Source organism: Canis lupus, chromosome 9, assembly GCF_011100685.1.
Source record: "Canis lupus familiaris isolate Mischka breed German Shepherd chromosome 9, alternate assembly UU_Cfam_GSD_1.0, whole genome shotgun sequence".
NCBI classification, from domain to species: Eukaryota; Metazoa; Chordata; class Mammalia; order Carnivora; family Canidae; genus Canis; species Canis lupus.
The window spans coordinates 37,308,214-37,330,989 of record NC_049230.1 but is presented as its reverse complement, the minus strand read 5'-3'; the positions used below and the strand labels follow the sequence as shown (position 1 = coordinate 37,330,989).

The 22,776-nt window shown below is 37.1% G+C and overlaps 1 protein-coding gene across 2 annotated transcripts in view; it reads left to right on the top strand.

Annotated features, from left to right (window-relative positions):
- The window catches only part of SYNRG (synergin gamma), an 84,633-nt gene that overhangs the window by 367 nt on the left and 61,490 nt on the right, over positions 1 to 22,776 (top strand). For both annotated transcript variants that reach the window (XM_038548057.1, XM_038548056.1), the window contains exons 2-3: positions 6,855 to 6,895; positions 9,635 to 9,756. In XM_038548057.1, the coding sequence (XP_038403985.1) occupies positions 6,859 to 6,895; positions 9,635 to 9,756 (159 nt within the window). In that variant the 5' untranslated portion in view covers positions 6,855 to 6,858. The remainder of the gene's footprint in view (positions 1 to 6,854; positions 6,896 to 9,634; positions 9,757 to 22,776) is intronic.

Below are 22,776 nucleotides of genomic sequence, written 5' to 3'. Positions count from 1 at the left end.
TGGCGCCCGGCCGGGGCCGGGAGGGCACAGGAACCCCGACGCCTCGCTTCCAGCCCTGGCTGGCCCGCAGCGACCAGACTTCCCTCTCGCGGGGCGCTCCGGGCTCGACCAGGGAGAGCGAACTGAGGAGCGGTCCCCGACGCGCGCGCGTCTGTGTGTCTGTCTGTGTACTGTTTGTCTTCCCCCGTTTAGAATGCCCTGTCCTTTTTATCACCTTAGCGACACGGGAGAAACAGCAGGAAAAAGCTGAAGACCTTCGAATTAGTAAAGAGCCCTTGTAGACGTGACTCGTAAGACTCGTCTCCTTATTAAAATCGAATCACTATTAAACAGCAGTTACGCAGTTAGCAGAACAAAGCTTTCCAGACTTTGGCTTGGTCCTGAAACAAACCTGCCCTCTCCTCCGTCAAATAGGAATTGCCTCTGGTTCTCCTATCCAGAGTGATGAATAAAGGAGAAGAACGTTTGCAACTTGACAACTTCATCATTTAAGGAAATCTTTTATTCCGGGAAGTTTCCACCCCACTTCTATGATGACCTAGTCGGAGTTGGTTTTGTTAGGCAACCCCATAGGGCATACACAGTTGAAGATAAAATTAGCTTTTTATCTTCATCCTAAATTATTTTTGGAAAGCAAAATGTTAGTGTTTCGATAAGCAGTGTTTTTTTTTGTTTGTTTGTTTTTTAATTTTGGAGTCACGAACACTAAAGTGTAAAGTCTTTAAAGTTATCACCCCCTGCAGATGCTTATGTATATGCTGGGGGAAAAAGGACAGTGGCTGTTGTACAGCTCCACTTTCCATTTCCTCTACACATCTTTCACTTTACATGTAAAACTGTTTTTTTTTTTTTCTTATATTGTTTCTTGATTCTTACATTGTTATTTGACATAAGTCAGTTTTTGGCTGCAGAAGACAAATATGTAATGATTTATTTTCTATATGTGATGCCAGTTTTTCAAATGGCTTGAGTGGCATTGATTTGATCAATCATGGCACTAAGTTCTGAGAAAATACAAACTTAAAAGAATCTGGTATTTTAGGCCTACAGAGTAAGTCGTGTTTGTCAGTAATGTTCCCTCAAAACCTTGGTCGTCTTTTGGTGGTTTGGCTTCTGTTTTTTGTGCGTGCTTGAGGACCTCAGGTGCAAAAAGTTGAGTGGATCATACCTCTTAGTTTGTAGTATTTTAATGTCACTAGTCCATGAACACTCATTTTTTTAAAGATTTTATTTATTCATTCATTCATTCATTCATTAGAGACAGAAAGAGAGAGGCGGAGACGCAGGAAGAGGGAGAAGCAGGCTCCATGCAGGGAGCCTGATGTGGGACTCAATCCCGGGACTCCAGGGTCACGCCCTGGGCCAAGGGCAGGCGCTAAACCACTGAGCCACTCAGGGATCCCCCATGAACGCTCGTTTTAAAAAATCAGTATGGCTTGAAATTATAATGGAAGTTAGAATGATTGATTTTAAAGTTTCTTTCATGTGTAAAAGTTGGTTGGAGGGTAGCCTGGGTGGCTCGGCGGTTTAGTGCCGCCTTCGGCCCACGGCATGATCCTGGAGACCTGGGACCCAGTCCCAGGTCGGGCTCCCTGCATGGAGCCTGCTTCTCCCTCTGCCTGTGTCTCTGCCTCTCTTTCTCTCTCTTTCTCATGAATAAATAAATAAAATCTTAAAAAAAAAAAAAAGTTGGAGTAACATTGCATTCTAAAACTATAGAGGATATGGGACGCCTGGGTGGGTCAGCGGTTGAGTGTCTGCCTTCAGCTCAAGGCCTGGTCCCAGGATCCGGGATCGAGTCCCACATCGGGCTCCCTGTGAGGCACCTGCTTCTCCCTCTGTCGATGTCTCTGCCTCTCTTTCTCTGTGTCTCTCATGAATAAATAAATAAAAATCTTTTTTAAAGAAATAAAACTGTAGAGGATATATGGGAGAGAAAAGTGGTTAAAATGATCCTTACCTTGCAAAATATATGGTAAATATTACACTTATTGGAAACTTTCTGAGGCTGAAAGAATATTCTGATTTTTAGAGAGCAGTGGTGAAGGCTGAGGTTTTTGTGTAAGGAAGTTAACATTATGATAGCCTAAATATATTTTAAGGGAAAAGCAAAAGAGCCAGCCAACCTTTCTCAGCTTTTAATAGAGAAAATCCAGGAACTTTAAGGTACCATATTTCTTAGATTCTTGTTTCTGTTCTAAGAGACTAAACAAAAAGCAATGGCATTTTCCAACCTCATTAATATTAGCCTACTTTTGACTAATATCCTGGTTGAGCCACTTTAGAATAAATGCTAGAGTTATATAAAGGACAAAATTTACCCAAGAGATGAGAAGTATAATTTTTTTTTTTTTTTTAATTTTAAAGACAAGTACGGCAGAGAGAAAAGCTGAAAGATCTTGATTAGTCTGTATCCTTCTGGGATATTAGCATTTGTGAGCTTGTGTTTTTCCTGCTCTTTTATAAGCTCTTTAAGGGCTTCCTCATCTTTTCATCTTCCACTGCTTCTAGCACATTGTAACATAAAAAATACTCTGTAGGGACGCTTGGGTGGCTCAGCGGTTTGGCACCTGTTCAGCCGAGGTCCTGGAGACTCGGGATCGAGTCCCGCGTCGGGCTCCCTGCGTGGAGCCTGCTTCTTCCTCTGCCTGTGTCTCTGACTCTCTCTGTGTCTCTCATTAATAAATAAATAAATACAATCTTTTAAAAAAAGAAAATATTCTGTAGATATTTGCGGATTCAGGCTACATTGAGGCAAAGGAGGTGTTTCAGCTGGGCGTCATTTGGAGGAAGAGGAAGGGGGTCAAGGGCTTATCATAAGAAATTTGAAGGCCTACTGAACACTAAGGGAACAGCAAGTAGGCTGGATGGATTGTGGCACTAAGGGGGAGATGAGTTTTGTGAGATAAAGCTGAAAAAAATTGTGCTAAAACTAGAGGGGGCCTGGGATATAAACTAAAGGAAATTCATTACAGAGTAGCCTTATCAATGGTCCTTGAGGAAGATGCCCCTCACCTGTGTTCTGTGAGCTGTACTAAAGTCCTAGAGTTTGGAGGCAGAGAGATGCTTTAAGACGTTTTGTTAGAGTCCATGCTTGAGAACAGATGGTTAGTAGCAAAGATAACCAAAAGGGAAGGATGAATGGGATAGGCCTGTGACAAGTAGACCTTACAGTTCTGCTTTCACGCTTGGGTATTGGTCATAAATAGTGGTTTTGCCTTTGAAATTAAATTGTTAGTCATCTTGCTGCCCAGTTTTGGGGAGCAGTGGGTGTTGGGTCTTTTTGCCAACCTTTTGCTGTCTTATCAGTAGCTTAGCTGCTTGTCTAAACAGTCTTGAAGCATGTTGAAGTTAGTCGTCTAAGCATTCCAGAGAACCTCATGAGTGGTACATAGGTCACTAAGGAGTTTGGATTGCTAAAAATTCCTGGAGTAAGTCATGTTTGTCGGTAATGTTCTAAATTTAATTTTTGTTTGTTTTCAAGGTAACCTTTATATGTCTATACATTTATTCTTGTTTATTTGGTTGTCTTAGTCGGGACCTTGGCAAACCTGCAGTTCTGTGCCTTCATTTGACAGAGGGGAAACAGGACAGGGTGATGAAGGGGTTGGTATAGAGCTTTACAGTTAATTTATGGCTGATCTGGAAAAAATATATATAACTTGAGTTTCTAGTTTTTATTTAGCCACCAAGCCATGTTGGTAATTTTAATCCTTAAGACTGATTTGGAAAAGTCTTGACGAGTTGATTACTTAAATGCATTGCTCCTAAGTTTATATGTCTTAGTATGTGTGAGTAGCTTTTTTAAAAAGTGATACTACCAAATGTCAACTTGGAATTTAAACATCTTGTCTACTTAACACATTACTTAGCTAATACATCTTCTGTGCCATTCAGAAAAGCTGTTCAATATTCAGGCCTCTCTCTGGGTGCCAGACTGCTTGTCAGCAGTAGAATTTGTTAAAAGTTCAGATCCCCTACAAAGCTATAAATAACATATAACCAGATAGATGTCCAACTAGAACTTTGTAAAACTCTTTACAAAATTTTTTTTAATTAAAAATATTTTAGAACTGAAAGACTCTAAAATTTGGATTTTAGCCATTTTCCTGGGAAAGGAAGAAAAGTGCAAGAACACATAAATTTGGCACATAATTCCTAGATTTTGCTAGACTCTTTAAAGATTACCCAAAACACCCCCTCCAGACCCTTGCCTCCCAGATTATGTCTTTCCCACTTAGACTTTTTCTTCATTGAATTGTCTCATTTTCTTTCCTTCCAGTCTTATAGAAGGAAGTCCCTCTTCCGTTTCAAAGCAGATCTCTTTTGCTACCTTTCTATCTTAATCTCATTCCCTCAAATACTTTATCAATTACTAAATATATCTTTTATATCCCAACTTTCTCTATACAGGTCCAAGAGTTTCTCTTCTTTGCACTGTTTACTCAGAGATTAGCATTTTTGGAAGCAGTGAGCTTTTTTGTTAATCCCCATTCTGTTCAGCTTTTCTACAACATTAAATACTGGTAATTTATTCCTTTTTCCCAAAAATGTGGTCCTTCCTTAGTTATCACTCAATTATAACCAACTCTGTTGGCTCTCAGTGACCATTTCCTACTCAGTTTTCACCATAAGAATTCTCCAAGTTGTGCTTTTTCTTCCCCCTATATATGGATGTTCTCTTAGCTTAGTTTCATTCAGAACCAGAGCTTAATTTTATTTTTTTTTAACCTTTATTTTCAAAGAGCCTAGCTACATTGATCGAGAGCCTTCTCCTGTGCTTGAGTTACTTTTCTGATTGCCTACTAGATCACTCCTCAGAGAGGCACTCCTACATCCTCCCTCCCCAAACCTAGTCAAGGGTTTCTTCTTTTAGGAAACAGTATCATCATCCATACTGTTCCTCAGGCTCAAAATCTCAGCATCATCTTCAGCTCTTTCTGCTTCTTCACTGCTTTTCCCCCATCTTGGCAATTGCCAAGTCCTCTTGATTCTTCTTTTCAAAAAGCTTTCATTCACCTCTTCTAGTCCTACCACGCTGGTTCTGGCCCTCTTCATCTGTTATTAAGATTATTGTGGTAGTTTCTTAGCTGGTTCTTTTTGCTTCAAATCATCTCTGCTTTACCCCATTCCTAGAAAAACCCAAACCACATTTCTGATCATTTCACTCTCCTACTTAGAACCTGTGACATCAGGGGAATGCAGATCCAAATCACAATGAGATAATACTTCATACCCTTTAGCATAACTATTATAAAAAACAACAACAACAACAACACAAAATAACAAATGTTAGTGAGGATGTGGAGAAATTGAAGCTCTATGCGTTGCTAGTGAGAATACAAAATGGGGCAGCTGTGGTGGAAATCAGTTTGGCAGTTTCTCAGAATAAACAGAATTACTATATGACCCAGCAATTCCACTCCTAAATATATATCCAAAAGACTTGACTCAAACGGGGGGGGGGGGGGGGGGACTCAAACAGATACTTGTATACTAACTTCATAGGAGCATTATTCACAACAGTCAAAAGGTAGAAACAACCCAAGTGTCCATCAATAGATGAATGTATTAACAAAATGTGTTATGACCATATAATGGAGTACTTATTATTCAGCCATAAAAAAAGAATGAAATGCTGATACCTGCTACAAAATGGATGAACCTAAAAAATAGTATGTTAAGTGAAATAAGTCATATAAAAAGGACAAGCGTCGTATGATTCCATTTGATATGAGGTAACTAGAATAGGCAAATTCAAAGAAACAAAAAGTAGTGGCTACTGGGGGTTGGTGGAGGGAGTGATGGGGAGTTATTGTTTCATGAGTATAGAGTCTTTATTGGGGATGATGAAAAAGTTCTGGAAATGGATCATGGTTATAGTTGTACAACATCATGAATGAACTTAATGCTACAAACTATATACTTAAAAAAGGTTAAAATGGGGGACTTCTGGGTGGCTCAGTCAGTTAAGCATCTTCCTGCTCAGGTCATGATCCTCAGGGTCCTGGGATCAAGCCTCATGTCAATGCTCCCCACTCTGCAGGGAGTCTGCTTCTCCCTCCCCCTGCTCATGCTCTCTCTTGCTCTCTCACTGTCTCAAATAAATAATTTTTTTAAATGATTAAAATGATAAAATTTTGTCATGTGTGTTTTACCACAATTAATAATCTCTGCCTTCATATAATATTCAAAGGAAAATCAAAGGTCCTCTACAACCTGCTTTACTTCTCTAATCCTGTATCTTATAATCAACGTTAAATTATTTCTCTAAACACAGCTCTGGCCTCAGAGCTCTCACTCAAACAATATAGTGTGACTCTCTTTGAGGTTCAGCTTTAAAAGATACCTTCACAAAAAAAAAAAAGATACCTTCACAAAACTCCCTGAGATATAACCCATCAAATTAATCTTTTTCTTTTCATCTCGGTTGGTATTTTGGACCTCTTCCAGCACTTAGCACATTCTGTCCAGTATTAGTTAGTTGCCTGCATACATGTCTTCGCCCAGACTGTGAGCTGAGTCAGTTCCTCCATGTAGTTAAGTACTCAATACATGTTCACTGAATTGAATCTAATCCAACCTGCTTGTTTTATGGATGGAGAAATTGGAGTCCGGGGAAGTCACCCATTGACAGGACCAGGACTAGTTTTCTATTTCAAAAATTTCCTCCCTACGCTAACACAATCTCATGCGTCCTGTGAATGTTCAATCTGTACTGAAATTCAGTATTGTACTACAGAAAAAAATGATAGGACTCTATCTACAGTTCTTTGGTTTATGTAAAACAGAATCGTTTTATTTGAAATACTTGTATATATTAAGGTCTTGATCTAGTTTTCTTCTGTTTTCAGCTTCATGTTCCCAGTTGCAGGTGGAATGAGACCCCCTCAAGGTATGTGAAAGCTGAAATTTTAAACTTTTCACTTTTATTTTTATGTGGGAATTAAGTGGATAAAAAAAGTCCTGATTCTGCCAAATAGAGTAAAGTTTTCCTATAGTCTTGAACCTATCTACCAGTTAATTCTTAACATTTCTCAAAAATTGCCTAATTCTAGATTGTTAGCTCCATAGGGCAGAAGCTATGTCTGCCTTATGCTTCTCAGTGTCTGCAGCACCCAGCATGCTGATAGAAAATTAGAGGGTCTCTGTGGATGTTTGTTGAATGAGTAAATGAACCTCTTTAAGTATCCTTTATTGTCATGTTTTCTCTATATGAATTTGGTCTTATAAGAGATAACATACTCTGATTCAATATAAATAATTTTTTAAGTGTCAGTTTTATTTTCAATTTCTTTACTGGGTATATCCTTTCTGTTTAAGATGAGGGCCTACCAATATTAATTCTAGCTGTATCTTCAGGGCAACTGTAGTGAAGGGATATAATCTTGACTCCTCCTGCTGTGGCATTGGGACACAGCATTGAAGAAAGAATATGTCTGCCTTTCTCTTCTTTCTGGTCACACGCTCTTAATTGTACCCCTGACACATACCAATCTGCTTCTGAAAACTGGCCCTTCTCACAAAGCCAGTGTTGATTGCTTATGCTAGAATTTCTAGAAACAGAGACTCCCAGGTCACCAATAGAGATGAAAGATAAAGAGTAGCTCAGTAGCAGGTGGTCAGTGGCTCATACTGACTTTGTCTCCATTTGTAATCAGTGATGGAGGTTGAGTTTCAGGTAAATTTTTCCAAGGGTCAGTTGTATTATTTCCATTGTGCTAACATTTATGCATTATTTAAGCTATCTATACTTAGATGTGTCTCAGATTTAGATAGAATGGTTTGAGATCTTTTGTTCTTTAGGAAGGCATTGCAGAGTTATTATTCATTATCATGGCTCAAGATTTTGCATATTTGTAAACTTTCAAGTAAAAAATCTACATATAGAGCAAAAAGAGAGCCTAAAAGTTTGCCTGATATTTTTTCTTATGGAATTTGGAATTTTTTTGAGATTTTTTTTAATATACAAAGTATGTTAGAGAGGACTTTCTGATCATTAGAAGGCTTTAAATTATGCATGGATTATTTCTGAAAGCATACACAAGAAGCTGACAGCAGGAGTAGCCACAAGATCATGATAGGTGAACAGAAGACAAGAGAGATGAGAGTTTTCACTGTGCATAGTTTCATGCCTTTAAATGTTGTACCAAGTATCTGAGTTACCCATTCAAGAATTAAATAAAACTAAATCAAATGAACAAAACTTTAGGTCCAAAGGGGCGAGAGGGAAAACATGTAATTCCATGAGGACAAGGACTTGGTATTGTTTACTACTGTGTCCCTAGAATGGTGCCTAACAAGGAGTAGGCCCTCAAATGTTTGAATAAATGATTGAATGAATAAGTGAATGCCACTACTGATGTTCCTTATAAATATGGATGTTCATGCTTCTGAAATTAAATGGTGTGTAAATAACCTTTAAGGTACATAGAACTCACAAGGTAAATGTGGCATACTTTACCAGACCTTTAATTTTTAAAATCAAAATTTGACCAAAAGCTCCTTATAGTAGGACCAACATAGGTGTAATAGAAGAACAAAATTTGGTTGAATTTGTGTTCAGGCCATGTAGGGATTTTGTTTTATTCATGGTTGTGTACCAATTCTCTAACACTGTGCCTAAAATATGGTAGGCACTTAGTGTTGGTTTTTTTTTTTTAAGATTTTATTTATTCATGAGAGACACAGAGAGAGAGGCAGAGACACAGGCAGAGGGAGAAGCAGGCTCCATGCAGGGAGCCCGATGCGGGACTCGATCTGGGGTCTCCAGGATCACGCCCTGGGCCAAAGGCGGCGCTAAACCACTGAGCCACCTGGGCTGCCCAGGCACTTAGTATTTATTAAATTCCCGAAGGGATGTATTTTCAGTCTCCTCCACTCTTGAGGATACTTCATTGGAAAAGTTTGGGTGATACTATACTATAAACATAGTTTCATGATACTGTTAATTTTTTTAATATGCTTAAATATTCTGTAGAAAAGTTATTATCTTCACTTTACAGATAAAGTTTTGTAACTTGCCCAAGATCACATAGCTAAGTAACTGATGGAATGGAATTCATACTCAGGTCTGTCTCACTCCACAGCCTGTGCTTTTTACACTAAAGTGCGCTGCCTCCCAAGTAACAAGTCCTTCATACTTATGGTTTTAAGAAAATAACCTTTGGAGGCACCTCGGTGGCTCAGTGGTTGAATGTCTGCCTTCAGCTGGGGCATGATCCCTGGGTCCTGGGATCAAGTCCCACATCGGGTTCCCTGTGGGGAGCCTGCTTCTCCCCCTGCTTGTCTCTGCCTCTCTCTCTGTGTCTCTCACGAATAAATAAATAAAATCTTAAAAAAAAAAAAAAAAAAAGAAACATTAAAATACATTGACTTTAGGGGCACCTGGGTGACTCAGTCGGTTAAGTGGCTGACTCTTGATTTTGACTCAGGTCATGATCTTGGAGTCATCAGATTGAGCCCAGCATCGGGCTCTGTGCTGGATGTGGAGTCTACTTGGGATTGTCTTTCTCTGTCTGCCCCTCCCAAGCTTGCTCAAATGTGCATACTTGCTCACTTGTTCGCTCACTCTCTCTCTCTGTATCAAAAAAAATTTTTTTACATTGACTTTAATGACATCTTTGTTTTTCAGCTGGACTGATCCCGATGCAGCAGCAAGGATTTCCTATGGTCTCTGTCATGCAGCCTAATATGCAAGGCATGATAGGAATGAATTATAGCTCTCAGATGTCCCAAGGACCTATTGCCATGCAGGTACTTGCCTCTTTAACCAGTTGTTTACAAAGTTATTGTTTGTTGTTACATGTTGCATACTAAGAGCTACATACTAGGAGCATTATATTTGGAAATAAGTGCATCTTAGATCGCTTCCTTTAAACTAAAATAAAGATATGTTCATAAGAGTGGGGGGTGGAAACAAAGATAAATCATTTAAGGAAAATCTGGTGACTACTATGTTAGATTACTGGTTTAGAATGACATCTTGGGAAGCTCAGGGATCTGATGCCACAAAGTAGCATTGTTAGAACTAACATTGTTCTCATGAAAGGAGCAGTGTCATTGTTTGGAAGACTTAGAGCCTTCTTTACATGGAGTTATGTAATCCCCATAACAACTTTTTAAAGAGGTAGTGTCTCCATTTTTCTGAGGAGAAATCTGCAGCTTTGTGAGGATGTTCACAGAGCATAGGAAGCCAGAATTTGAACTTAAGTCTTGAATAAATTGGTTTTATCTAAATAATACATTGAAATCTCTCTCAAGAGCATTAGGAAGCCATTGAATAGTTTAAAGCAGTGGAATGACACAATCAGATTTGTATTTCAGAAAGATCATCCTGACTGCTGACTAGAGAATGATTGGAGAGAGGAGGGCAAAAGTAGATAGAAGCAGAATCATTAAAAGAATGATGTAATGAAAGCAGGTGAGATGTTGATTGATTAAAGCAAATAATGTTGCGTTTTAATTTTAGAATTGGTGAATGAAATTGATAGTCTCAGGATTTAGTAAGCACTGCTGAAGATGAAATGGGCTTCTTCCATTTTGGATCTCCATGTCTTTGTAAATTATCTTCTCTAGCTATGATATCCATTTAAACCATGTAATCAAATAAACTGAATCCAGAAGTCAGGTTTTTGAATGGCTGAATCCAAAGTGTTATGATGCTTTTTTTTTTTTTTTTTTTTTAATAAACGTATTGGGGGCACCTGGGGGGCACAGTCAGTTAGGCATCCAACTCTTGGTTTCTGCTCTGGTTGTGAACTCAGAGTTGTTGGATTCAGCCCTGCATTGGGCTCCACGCTCAACTCAGAGTCATCTTGAGTGTCTCTCTTTCTCTCTTTTCTCTCTCTCTTTCTTTCTGCCCCTCCCTCTGCCCTTCCGCCTGCACTCTCTCTCTAAAATGAATAAATAAATCTTTAAAATGTATTAATTCACAAATAAGCCAGAGCAAAAAGAATTCCCATACTATAAATAAATATTATGCCATATATTTTGTTTTTACTTAATTATTTAAGATTTTCTAAAAAAGAGGCACTGGATGGCTCAGTTGGTTAAGCATCTATCTGCCTTTGGCTCAGGTCATGATCTTGGGGGTCCTGGGGTCAAGCCCTTCCATCAGGCTCCCTGCTCAGTGGGGAGTCTGCTTCTCCCTCTCTCTCTGCCCCTCCCCTCCAGCTCATGCTGTCTCTCACTTTCTCCAAATAAATAAATTTTTTAAGGAATAAAATTTTCGGGGATCCCTGGGTGGAGCAGCGGTTTGGCGCCTGCCTTTGGCCCAGGGTGCGATCCTGGAGACCCGGGATTGAATCCCACGTCGGGCTCCCGGTGCATGGAGCCTGCTTCTTCCTCTGCCTATGTCTCTGCCTCTCTCTCTCACTGTGTGACTATCATAAATAAATAAAAATTAAAAAAAAAAGAAAATTTTCTAAAATAAAATATTCTATGTGTGTTTTGTGTGTACAATATACTAGTACAGTAACATGCATACAATTTATAAATAATATTCAGCCTTTACAATCAGAATTTAAGTTGAAACTATTGTCATGTTGAAGTCATATAAACAAAGCTTTTGTTTTGTATGTAAAGATTTGGGAGAACTTTTTTTTTTTTTTTTTAAGATTTTATTTATTTATTCATAGAGACACAGAGAGAGAAGGCAGAGACACAGGCAGAGGGAGAAGCAGGCTCCACGCAGGGAGCCCGACATGGGACTCGATCCCAGGTCTTCAGGATCACACCCCGGGCTGCAGGCGGCACTAAACCGCTGCACTACCGGGGCTGCCCAAGAACTTCTAGAATCATATTTTATTCATCTCTGGCAGAAAGAAATGAGACTAAATTGAACTTTGTAGGTTTTAAATCCACGTTACTCAGTTTTTGCCAGGTTGTGTTACAGAAACACCAATCCCAAAGTCTATTACAAAGACAAAGATTTATTTTCTCATTTGTGATGCATGCCTTTGTGGATTGGCTGTGACTCCAATTCTTGTTCTCTTTATCCTGAGACCCTTACCTAGGACATCCCAGACTCTTGGCATAGGGAAAAGAGATGGCCAAACCCTGTTATAACTTTTAAAGCTTCCTGTCAGAGGTAGCATTTATTAGTCACTTCTGTTCACCGAAGTAATGTGGCCAAAGTGAATCCGTAGGGGAAGAAAATACCAGGAAGAGTGCACATCACATAGGAATGTGTAATCTTAGAGTAAAGACAGCGAATAGCTGGAAACAATCTACCATAGAACACGGTCTTGGGCAGCCCGGGTGGCTCAGTGGTTTAGTGCTGCCTTCAGCCCAGGGTGTGATCCTGGAGACCGGGGATCAAGTCCCACATCAGGCTCCCTACATGGAGCCTGCTTCTCCCTCTGTCATGTCTCTGCATCTCTCTCTCTCTGTCTCTCGTGGATAAATGAAATCTTAAAAAAAAAAAAAAAAAAAAAAAAAACACGGTCTTGCTGCTTATTGAAGTATAGTTAATATACAGTGTTATATTAGTCACAGGTGTACAATGTAATGATTAACCAATACTATACATTATTCAGTGCTTATCTAGATAAGTGTATTCTTGATCTCCTTTTTTCACCCCTTCCATCCACCTCCATCTGGCAAACACTCATACTCTTGAGTCTGTTTTTTTTGGTTTGTCTCTCTCTCTCTCCCCTTTTTTCCAGTTGTTGTTTTGTTTTGTTTCTTAAATTGCACATATGGGTGAAATCATATTTTTCTTTCTCTGAGTCACTTATTTAGCATTACACTCTCTAGGGTCCATCTGTGTTACTGCAAATGGCAAGATCTCATTCTTTTTTTACAGCTGAGTCATATTCCATTTTATTTATATGTATGTATATATATGTCTGTGTATGCAGTACATCTTCTTTGTCCATTCATCTTTGGATAGACACACTCGGTTTGCTTCTGTATCTTGGCTATTGTAAATAACATGGCAGTAAACATAAGAGTGCATAGTGTTTTCATTTTCTTTGGGTAAATACCCAGTAGTGGAATTTCTGCATCATCTGGTAATTCTATTTTTAATTTTTTGAAGAAAAAAAATTACTCCATACTGTTTTCCAACAGTGAGCGTAGCAATTTGCATTCCCACCAAAGGTGCACAAGGGCTCCTTTTTCTCCACATCTTTGCCAACACTTGTTTCTTGTGTTATTGATTTTAGCCATTCTGACTAGTGTGAGGTAATGATCTCATTGTAGTTTTGATTAGCATTTCCCTGGTGATGAGTGATGTCAGGCATCTTTCCCTGTGTATTTTGACAATCTGATGAATTCCTTGGAAAAAATGTCTGTTTTTAATCACCTTGTTTGTGTTTTTGGTGTTAAATATGTCTGTATATCTATATGTTATATCAAACTTTTGGATATTAACTCCTTATCAGATATATTATTTGCAAACATCTTCTCCCATTCAGTAGGTTGCCTTTACGTTTTGTTGACGATTTCCTTTGCTATGTATAAGCTTTTTATTTTGGTGTAGTCCCAATAATTTACTTTTGCTTTTGTTTCCCTTGTCTTTGGAGACATACCTAGAAAAATATATCTATGGCCAATGTCAAAGAAATTACTGCCTGTGTTTTCTTCTAGGAGTTTTATAGTTTCAGGTCTCACATTTAGGTCTTTAATCCATTTTGAGTTTATTTTTCTGTATGGTGTAAAAAAGTGGCCCCGTTTCATTATTTTGCATGTAGCTGTTCAAATTTCCTAGCACCATTAGTTGAAGAGGCTGTTTTTTCCTCATGGTATGTTCTTGCCTCTTTAATTGTAGATTAATTGACCATATAAGCATGGGTGTATTTCTAGGCTCTCTATTCTGTTCCATTGATCTGTGTGTCTGTTTTTGTGCCAGTACCATATTGTTTTCATTACTACAGATGTGTAGTATATCCTGAAATCTAGGATTGTGATACCTCCGGTTTTCTCAAGATTACTTTGGCTATTTGAGCTCTTTTGTGGCTCCATACAAATTTTCGTATTATTTGTTCTAGTTCTGTGAAAAATGTTGTTGGTATTTTGATAAGGATTGCATTGAATCTGTAGGGTGCTTTGGGTTGTATGAATATTTTAACAATGTTAATTCTTCCAATCCATGAGCATGGACTATCTTTCCATTTGTGTCCTTTTTTTCATCAATATCTTATACTTTTCAGAGTATAGGTCTTTTGCCTCCTTGGTTCATTCCTAGGTATTTTATGACTTTTAGTGTAATTACAAAGGGGACTGTTTTCTTACTTTCTCTTTCTGCTACTTCCATTATTTGTGTAGAGAAATGCAACAGATTTTTGTATATTTTGCATCCTGAAGCTTTACTGAATTCATTTGTCAGTTCTAATAGTTTTTTGGTGGAGTCTTTAGGGTTTCCTACTTTAGTAGCATGTCATTTGCAAATAGTGACAGTTTATTACTTATCATTTAGGATGCCTCTTATTTCTTTTTCTTGTCTGATTCCTGTGGCTAAGACTTCCAGTACTATGTTGAATTAAAGTGGTGAGAATGGATATCCTTGTCTTGTTCCTAATGCTAGAGGATAAGCTCTCGGTTTTCACTATTGACTATAATGTTAGCTGTGAGGTTTTTATATATGGCCTTCATTTTGTGAAGTTTTTAATCATGAATAGATGTATTTTTGTCAAATGCTTTGTCTGCTGAAATCATCACAGTTTTTATCCTTTCTCTTGTTAATGTGAGATATCAATGCTAGCTGCAAATATTGAACCACCTACCCTTGAATCCCTGGTGTAATCCCACTTGATCGTGGTGAATGATTTTTTTAATGTATTGGTGGATTTGGTTTGCTAATATTTTGTTGAGGTTTTTTATATTTATGTTTCTCAGAGGTACTGACCTACCCTATCTCTGTTTTTTTTTTTTTTATAGTATCTTTATTTGATTCTGGTATTAGGATAATGCTGGCCTCATAGGATGAATTTGGAAGCTTCATCCCTGTTCTATTTTTTGGAAGTTTGAGAAGATTAGGCATTAACTTTTCTTTATTTTTATTTTTATTTTTTTTAAATTAACTTTTCTTTAAATGTTTGTTCTTTAAATGAGTTCGCCTGTGGATCCTCTGGTCCTGGACTTTTGTTTTTTGGGAGTTTTTTGATTACTGATTTGATTTCATTACTAATAATAAGTGTGTTCAAATGTTCCTTTTTCTTCCTTTTTCGGTTTTGGAATGTTACATATTCCTAGGGATTTATCCATTTCTTCTAGGTTGTCCAATTTGTTGGTATATAATTTTTACTATATTCTCTTAAAATCCTTTGTATTTCTTTATTTGTTATTTCTCTTTCTTCATTTCTGGTTTTACTTGAGTTCTTTCTTTTTTTCTTGATGAGTCTGCTAAAGGTTTATCAATTTTGTTTTTCTTTATAAAGAACCAACTCCTGGTGTCATTGATCTGTTCTATTATTTATTTAGTTTTTATTTCATTTATTTCTGCTGTAGTCTTTATTACTTCCTTCCTTCTACTGGCTTTGGGCTTTATTTCCTAGTTCCTTCAGGTGTTCCTTGGGTTCTTTATTTGAAATTTTTCTGATAGGACTGTATTGCTATAATCTTCCCTCCTAGAACAGCTTTTGCTGCATCTCAAAGATTTTAGACCATTGTGTTTTCATTTTCATTTGTCTCCATGTATTTTGAAATTTCCTCTTTGATTTCTTGGTTGACCTATTCATTGTTTAGTAGCATGTTATTTAGCCTCCACATATTTATATCCTTTCCAGATGTTTTCTTGTGGTTGATTGTTGATTTCTAGTTTCATACTGTTATGGTTGGCAAAAAAAATGCATAATATGATTTCAGTTGTTTTTTTCTTTTTAGTTTATTGAGACTTGTGGACTAAGATGTCATCTATCCTGGGGGGAATGTTCCATGTGCACTTGAAAAGAATGTTTTGGGGTGGAATGTTCTGAATATATCTGTTAGGTCCATCTGATCTAATTTGTCATTCAAAGCCACGGTTTCCTTGTTGATTTTCTGTTTGGATAATCTCTCCATTGGTGTAAGTGGAGTGTTAAAGTCTCTTACTCTTAGTATATTACTGTCAATTTTTTTCTTTAGGTCTGTTAATATTTGCTTTATGTATTTAGGTACTCATATGTTGGGTGTATCGTTATTGATAATTGTTATATCTTTTTGTCCTTTTGTCTCTTGTTATAGTCTGTTTTCAAGTCTGTCTGATGTCAGTATTGCTACCCTAGCTTTCTTTTCACTTCCATTTGCATAGTAAATGTTTTTATATATATCCCTTATTGCTTTCTATCTGCAGGTGTCTTTATCTCTGAAGTGAGTCTTTTTTAGGCAGCATGTAGATGGGTCTTGTTTTTTATCCAGTCACCATGTGTCCTTTTGATTTGAACATTTAGTCCATTTATATTTAAAGTAATTTTTGAGCACCTGGCTGACTGAGTCAGTAAAGCTTGCAGCTCTTGATCTCCGGTCATGAGTTCAAGCCCTGCTTTGGGGATAGAGCTTACTTAAAAATTAAAAAAAAAATTTTTTTTAAATAATTATTTTTTTAAAAGATTTTATTTATTTATTCATTCACGATAGACACAGAGAGAGAGGCAGAGACAGAAGCAGACTCCATGCAGGGAGCCCGATGTGGGACTTGATCCCGGGACTCCAGGATCACGCCCGGACCAAAGGCAGGCGCCAAACTGCTGAGCCACCCAGGGATCCCCCTAAAAAAATAATTATTGATGGTCATATACTTATTGCTATTTTGTGATTTCTTTTATGCTTGCTTTTGTCATTCTTTTTTGTTTCTTTTTGTCTTGCTCTCTTCCTTGTGGTTTGATGGCTTTTTTGTGTTATGTTTGAATTCCTCTCTCTCTCTCTCTCTCTCTCTCTCTCTATATATATATATATATATATATATATATATTTTTTTTTTTTTTTTTATCTATTACAGGTTTTTGATTTGTGGTTACCATTAGGTTCATATATAACATTGTATGTGGGTAGCAGTCTATTAATTTGATGGTCACTTAAGTTTAAACTCATTCTGGCACAAAAACAGACACAGATCAGTGGAACAGAATAGAGAAACCAGAAATGGACCCTCAACTCTTTGGTCAACTAATCTTCAATAAAGTGGAAAAGAATATCCAATGGAAAAAAGAGAGTCTCGGGCAGCCCAGGTGGCTCAGCAGTTTAGTGCCGCCTTCAGCCCATGACCTGATTCTGGAGACCCGGGATCAAGTCCCATGTCAGGCTACCTGCATGGAGCCTGCTTCCCCCTCTGCCTGTGTCTGTGCCTCTCTCTCTCTCTGTGTGTCTCTCATGAATAAGTAAATAAAATCTTAAAAAAAAAAAAAAAAGAAAGAAAAAAGAGTCTCTTCAACAAATGGTTTTGGGAAAATTGGACAGACACATGCGAAAGAATGAAATGGGACCATTTCCTTACACCATACATAAAAATAGACTCAAAATGGGTAAAAGACCTAAATATGAGACAGGAATCCATCAAAATCCTAGAGGAGAACACAGGCAGCAACCTCTGTGATCTCAGCCGTAGCAACTTCTTGCTAGACACATCTCCAAAGGCAAGAGAAACAAAAGCAAAGATGAACTATTGGAACTTCATCGATATAAAAAGCCTTTGCACAGCAAAGGAAACAGTTGATAAAACCAAAAGACAACCCACAGAATCAGAGAAGATATCTGCAAATGTCTTATCAGATAAAGGGTTAGTATCCAAAACCTATAAAGAAGTTATCAAACTCAACACATATCCAATAATAATCCAATCAAGAAATGGGCAGAAGATGTAAATAGATGTTTCCAAAGAAGACATACAAATGGCCAAAAGACTCATGAAACAATGCTCAATATCACTCGGCATGAGGGAAATACAAATCAAAACCATGAGATACCACCTCACACTGATCAGAATAGCTAAAATTAACAAATCAGGAAACAACAGATGTTGGCAAGGATGTGGAGACAGAGAAACCCTCTTACACTGTTAGTGGGAATGCAAGCTGGTGCAGCCACTCTGGAAAACAGTATAGAGATTCCTCAAAAAGTTGAAAATAAAGCTACTCTACGACCCAGCAATTGCACTACTAGGTATTTATCCCAAATATACAAATATAGTGATCTAAAGGGGCACCTGCACCCCAGTGTTTATAGCAGCAATGTCCACAATAGCCAAACTATGGAAAGAGCTTAGATGTCCATCAACAGATGAATGGATAAAGAAGATGTGATATATATATAAACATACACACAATGGAATGCTACTCAGCCATCAAAAATTGAAATCTTGCCATTTGCAATGATGTGGATGGAACTAGAGGGTATTGTGCTAAGCAAACTAAGTCAATCAGAGGAATACAATTAGCATATGATCTCACTCATATGTAGAATTTAGGAAAGAAAAGATCATAGAAGAGAGGAAAAAATAAAACAAGATGAAATCAGAGAGGGAGACAAACCATCAGAGACTCCTAATCATAGGAAAGAAACCGAGCATTGCTGGAGGGGAGTGGAATGGGGTAACTGGGTGATGGACATTAAGGAGCCCTGGGTATTATATAAGACTGATGAATCATTGACCTCTACCTCTGAAACTAATAATATATGTTAATTAATTGAATTTAAATTTTTTTAAAGTTTGAACTCATTTAATAGCAATAAAGTTTTACTCCCCACCCCTGTATTTTATGTATATGATGCCATACTTTACATCCTTTATTTTGCAAATCACTCAACTGATTTTAATAGATGTAATTGGCATTACTGCTTTTGTGCTTTAACCTCCATGCTGATTTTATAAGTGATTAATCTACTACTTTTATTATATGTTTGCATTTATCTGTGAAATTTTTCCCTTTCATCATTTTCTTACTCCTGATTATGGCCTTCTCTTTCCAAAGAATACTCTTAAACATTTTTTGTAAGGCTGGTTTAGTGATGAACTCCTTTAACTTTTGTATCTTTGAGAAACTCTTTATTTCTTCTATTTTGAATGATTACAGGTAGAGTATTCTTGTTTGCTGAATTTTTTTTCTTTCAGCACTTTGAATATATCATGCCACTGCCCTCTGGCCTGCAAAGTCTGCTGAAAAATCTGCTGATAGCTCAGTGGGTTTCCCTTGTGTATAACTGTTTTCTTTTCTCTTGCTGCTTTTAAAATTCTCTCCTTATCACTACTTTTTAATTATTGTGTATCTTGGTGTGGACATCCCTGGGTTTATTTTGCCGGGGGCTCTCCGATTTCTGGATCTGAATGTCTGTTTCCTTACCCAGATTAGGGAAGTTTTTAGCTATTATTTCTTCAAATAAATGTTCTGCCCCCTTCTCTCTATCTTCTCCTTCAGGGATCCCTATAAAGTGAATGTTATTATGCTTGATGATGTTGCAGAGTTTCCATAGCCTTTTCTCATTTTTTATTACTCTTTGTTGTTGTTACTGTTCAGCTTGTTACATTTCATTAAGCTATCTTCCAGATCACTGATCCATTCTTCTGTGCTTCCTCTAATCTGCTGTTGCTTTCTTCTAGTGTATTTTTTAATTTCAGCTACTGAATTCTTTAGCCCTGACTGTTTTTTTTTAATATTTTCTATGTCTTTGTTGATGTTCTCACTGAGATCCTCCACTGTTTTCTCAAGTCCAGTGAGTATCTTGGTGACCATTACTTTGAATTCTTTATCAGGCATATTGCTTATCTCCATTCCATTTAGCTCCCCTCCCACCCTTTTTGATGTGCCCTTCTCTCTATAATTAGCTGTAAAAGGTCCGTTCTGCCAGTCTTCAGGTTGTTTTCAGAGTTAGTCATATAGATGTAGGGTGTCTCAATGTGTCCATGGAATGAGGTGAGCTCAGGATCCTCCTACTCTGCCATCTTCCCCAAACTTCCCCCATTCTGTTTTACGGTTTTTGTTTTGTTTTGTTTTTGTTTGTAAGTAGGCTCTACACCCAACATGGGACTTGAACTCATGATCCTGAGATCAGGAGTTGCATGCTCTACCAACTGAGCTAGCCAGGTGCCCCCTGTTTTTTTGATAGTAGCTGTTTTAATGGATGTGAGATAGTATCTCTTTGTAGTTTTGATTTGTATTTCTTTAATAAATGATGTTGAGTATCTTTTCATGTGCTTATTGGCTATTTGTGTAACTTCTTTGGAAAACTGTTTAAGTCTTTTGTCCCATTTTTGAGTTGGGTTTTTTGTTGTTGAATTGTAAGAGTTTTTTTTTTTTTTTTTTTTTTTTACAGTAAGAGTTCTTTATATATTTTAGATGTTAATCCCTTATCAGATGTATGCAAATACTTTCTCCCATTCTTTGGGCTGCCCTTTTGCTCTGTGGATAGTGTCTCTTGATGTACAATTTTTCTTTAAGTTTTCATGGAGGCCAAGTTGTTTATTTTTTCTTTAAACATTTGGTAGAATTCACCAGCAAAGCCATCAGACTTTCCTTATTGGGAGATTTTGATTACCAACTAAATCTCTGTAGCTATGTGACAAGTCCTCCCATATTATTCCTCTTTTCAAAATTATTGTAACTATTCTAGTTTTTCTATCTTTCCATATACATTTTGGAATAATGTTGTCTATATCTATAAAAAGTCTTATTGGAATTTTGATAGGAATTATGGTAAACCTTTTTATCAATTTGGGGGAAATTGACATCTTAATATGGATTCTTGCAATATATGAGCATGATGTGTCTATTTAGGTCTTTGATTTCTGTCATCAGCATTGTGCAGTTTTCAGCATACAAGTTCTTTTTTTAAAATATTTTATTTATTCATGAGAGACACAGAGAGAGAAGCAGAGACACAGGCAGAGGGAGAAGCAGTCTCCATGCAGGAGCTGGACGCAGGACTTGATCCCAGGATCCTGGGCTGAAGGCAGGTGCCAAACTGCTGAGCCACCCAGGCGTCCCAGCATACAAGTTCTTTAAATGTTTTGTTAGATTTACATCTAATCATTTTATTCTTTTGAGTAATTGTAAATGGCATTGTAATTTTTATTTCAGTGTCTGTTGCTAGTATGTAGAAATGATTGATTTGGGTGTGTTTGTTTTGTAACCTGCAACCTTGGTGAACTCACTTCTCTAGGAATTTTTTGCAGTTTCCTCAGAATTTTCTATGAAGATAATCATATCCTTTTACCAGATTTTAGCATGCCATATTTGCTTCACATTTTCAAAAGAATTTAACAAAACAGCTATAATTCCATTCTTCTGCCTCCCCAGAGATAGTTTTCACTATCATGAGTTCAGTGCTTGTTGTTTTCATATGTATTCTTACACTTCTGTTTTACATGTTTGAAGATTCATGAATCTTATGTATTTTCTAGGTTTTATAGGTTTACATGAGTGTGTACCCTTCTGTATTTGAGTGGGGTTTTTTTTTTTTTTTTAAGATTTTATTTATTTATTCATGAGAGACACCGAAAGAGAGGCAGAGACATAGGCAGAGGGAGAAGCAGGCTCCATGCAAGGAGCCCGATGCGGGACTCCATCCCGGGACTCCAGGACACGCCCTGGGCTGAAGACAGGTGCCAAACCACTGAGCCACCTAGTCCTTGAATTTGAGTTTTTTATTTGACAATGTTTCTCCTCAAGGTTTATCCCTGTTATAGAGTGATACAACTTTGTTCTTATAGCTCCTGTGTAGTATTCCAGTGCATGGGTATATATTCTTCTGTTGATGGACATTTGAGTTGTTTCCAATTTTTTGCTTTTGTTCTGGTTTTATTGATTTCTAAGAGTTCATTGTATATTCTGGATTCTTGCCTTTGTGGTTATTTGTGTTGCCAATATTTACTCCTGTTCTTTGTCTTTTAATTTTGTTGGTGTGGTGATGTCCTGTATTATAGTTAATAAGTAAGATAGATAAATCATTTCTTTCATGGTTTGAGTTATGTGTCTCATTAGACATAGTCTTACCCTGAGATCATAATATCATTCTCCTGTATTTTCTTATTAAACTTATCTGGAGTTCTTTGGTTATCAGTGTGAGTCTACACTGATAATGGAATTATTTTCCATTTGAGTAGACAGTTGTCTCCAAATCACTTATCAATATCCCGTTCTTTATACTCATTGATTTCTGTTATTCCTGTACTATCCAATTTATTTTTATGCTTTGGATTAGTTTCTGAGCTGTCCTATTTATCCCATTGCTATTTCTGTCTATCCCTGCCTCAATAACTATCTTAGTCTTCTAAGTATTCTAGCCTAAGATCAACCTTGATACTGCTAATGTGGATCTTCTTTGTTCTTTTCAAGAATTGTAGCTATTCATGGTTCTTTCCTCTTTAGTATAAATTTTAAGATCAGCTTGTCAAATTCCACATAAAATTTGTTGGGATTTTGATTGAAATTGGTATTTTTACTTTTTTAGTCTGCCCTATCTCTCCAGTTATTCAGATCTTCAGTAGCCTTCAATATTCTTCATCTGGGAAGTAAACTATTTTATCTTTAGTGTTTTTAACAGTTTATTGCATATATCTCAGATTTCTGGGTTATTTTTTTGTCATGTCTTTACCCAGTGTATAACTAAAGATTCGTATCTCGTGACTTTTTGGTTTATCTAGATTTCAAAAGAATGTATAAAGAGACTACATGAATGTATAAACTAACTTTTCAATAGTAGGAGAAAAACAAAATATCATTTAGCAAGTTTGAATCTTCTCGAAGATTTAGTTTTATAATTAAATAGATTTAAATATAATTAATGTTTAATATTAATAATTAATATTTTATTAATAATTAAATATTAATATACTGTTTAATAATTTAATGTGTTAAATTT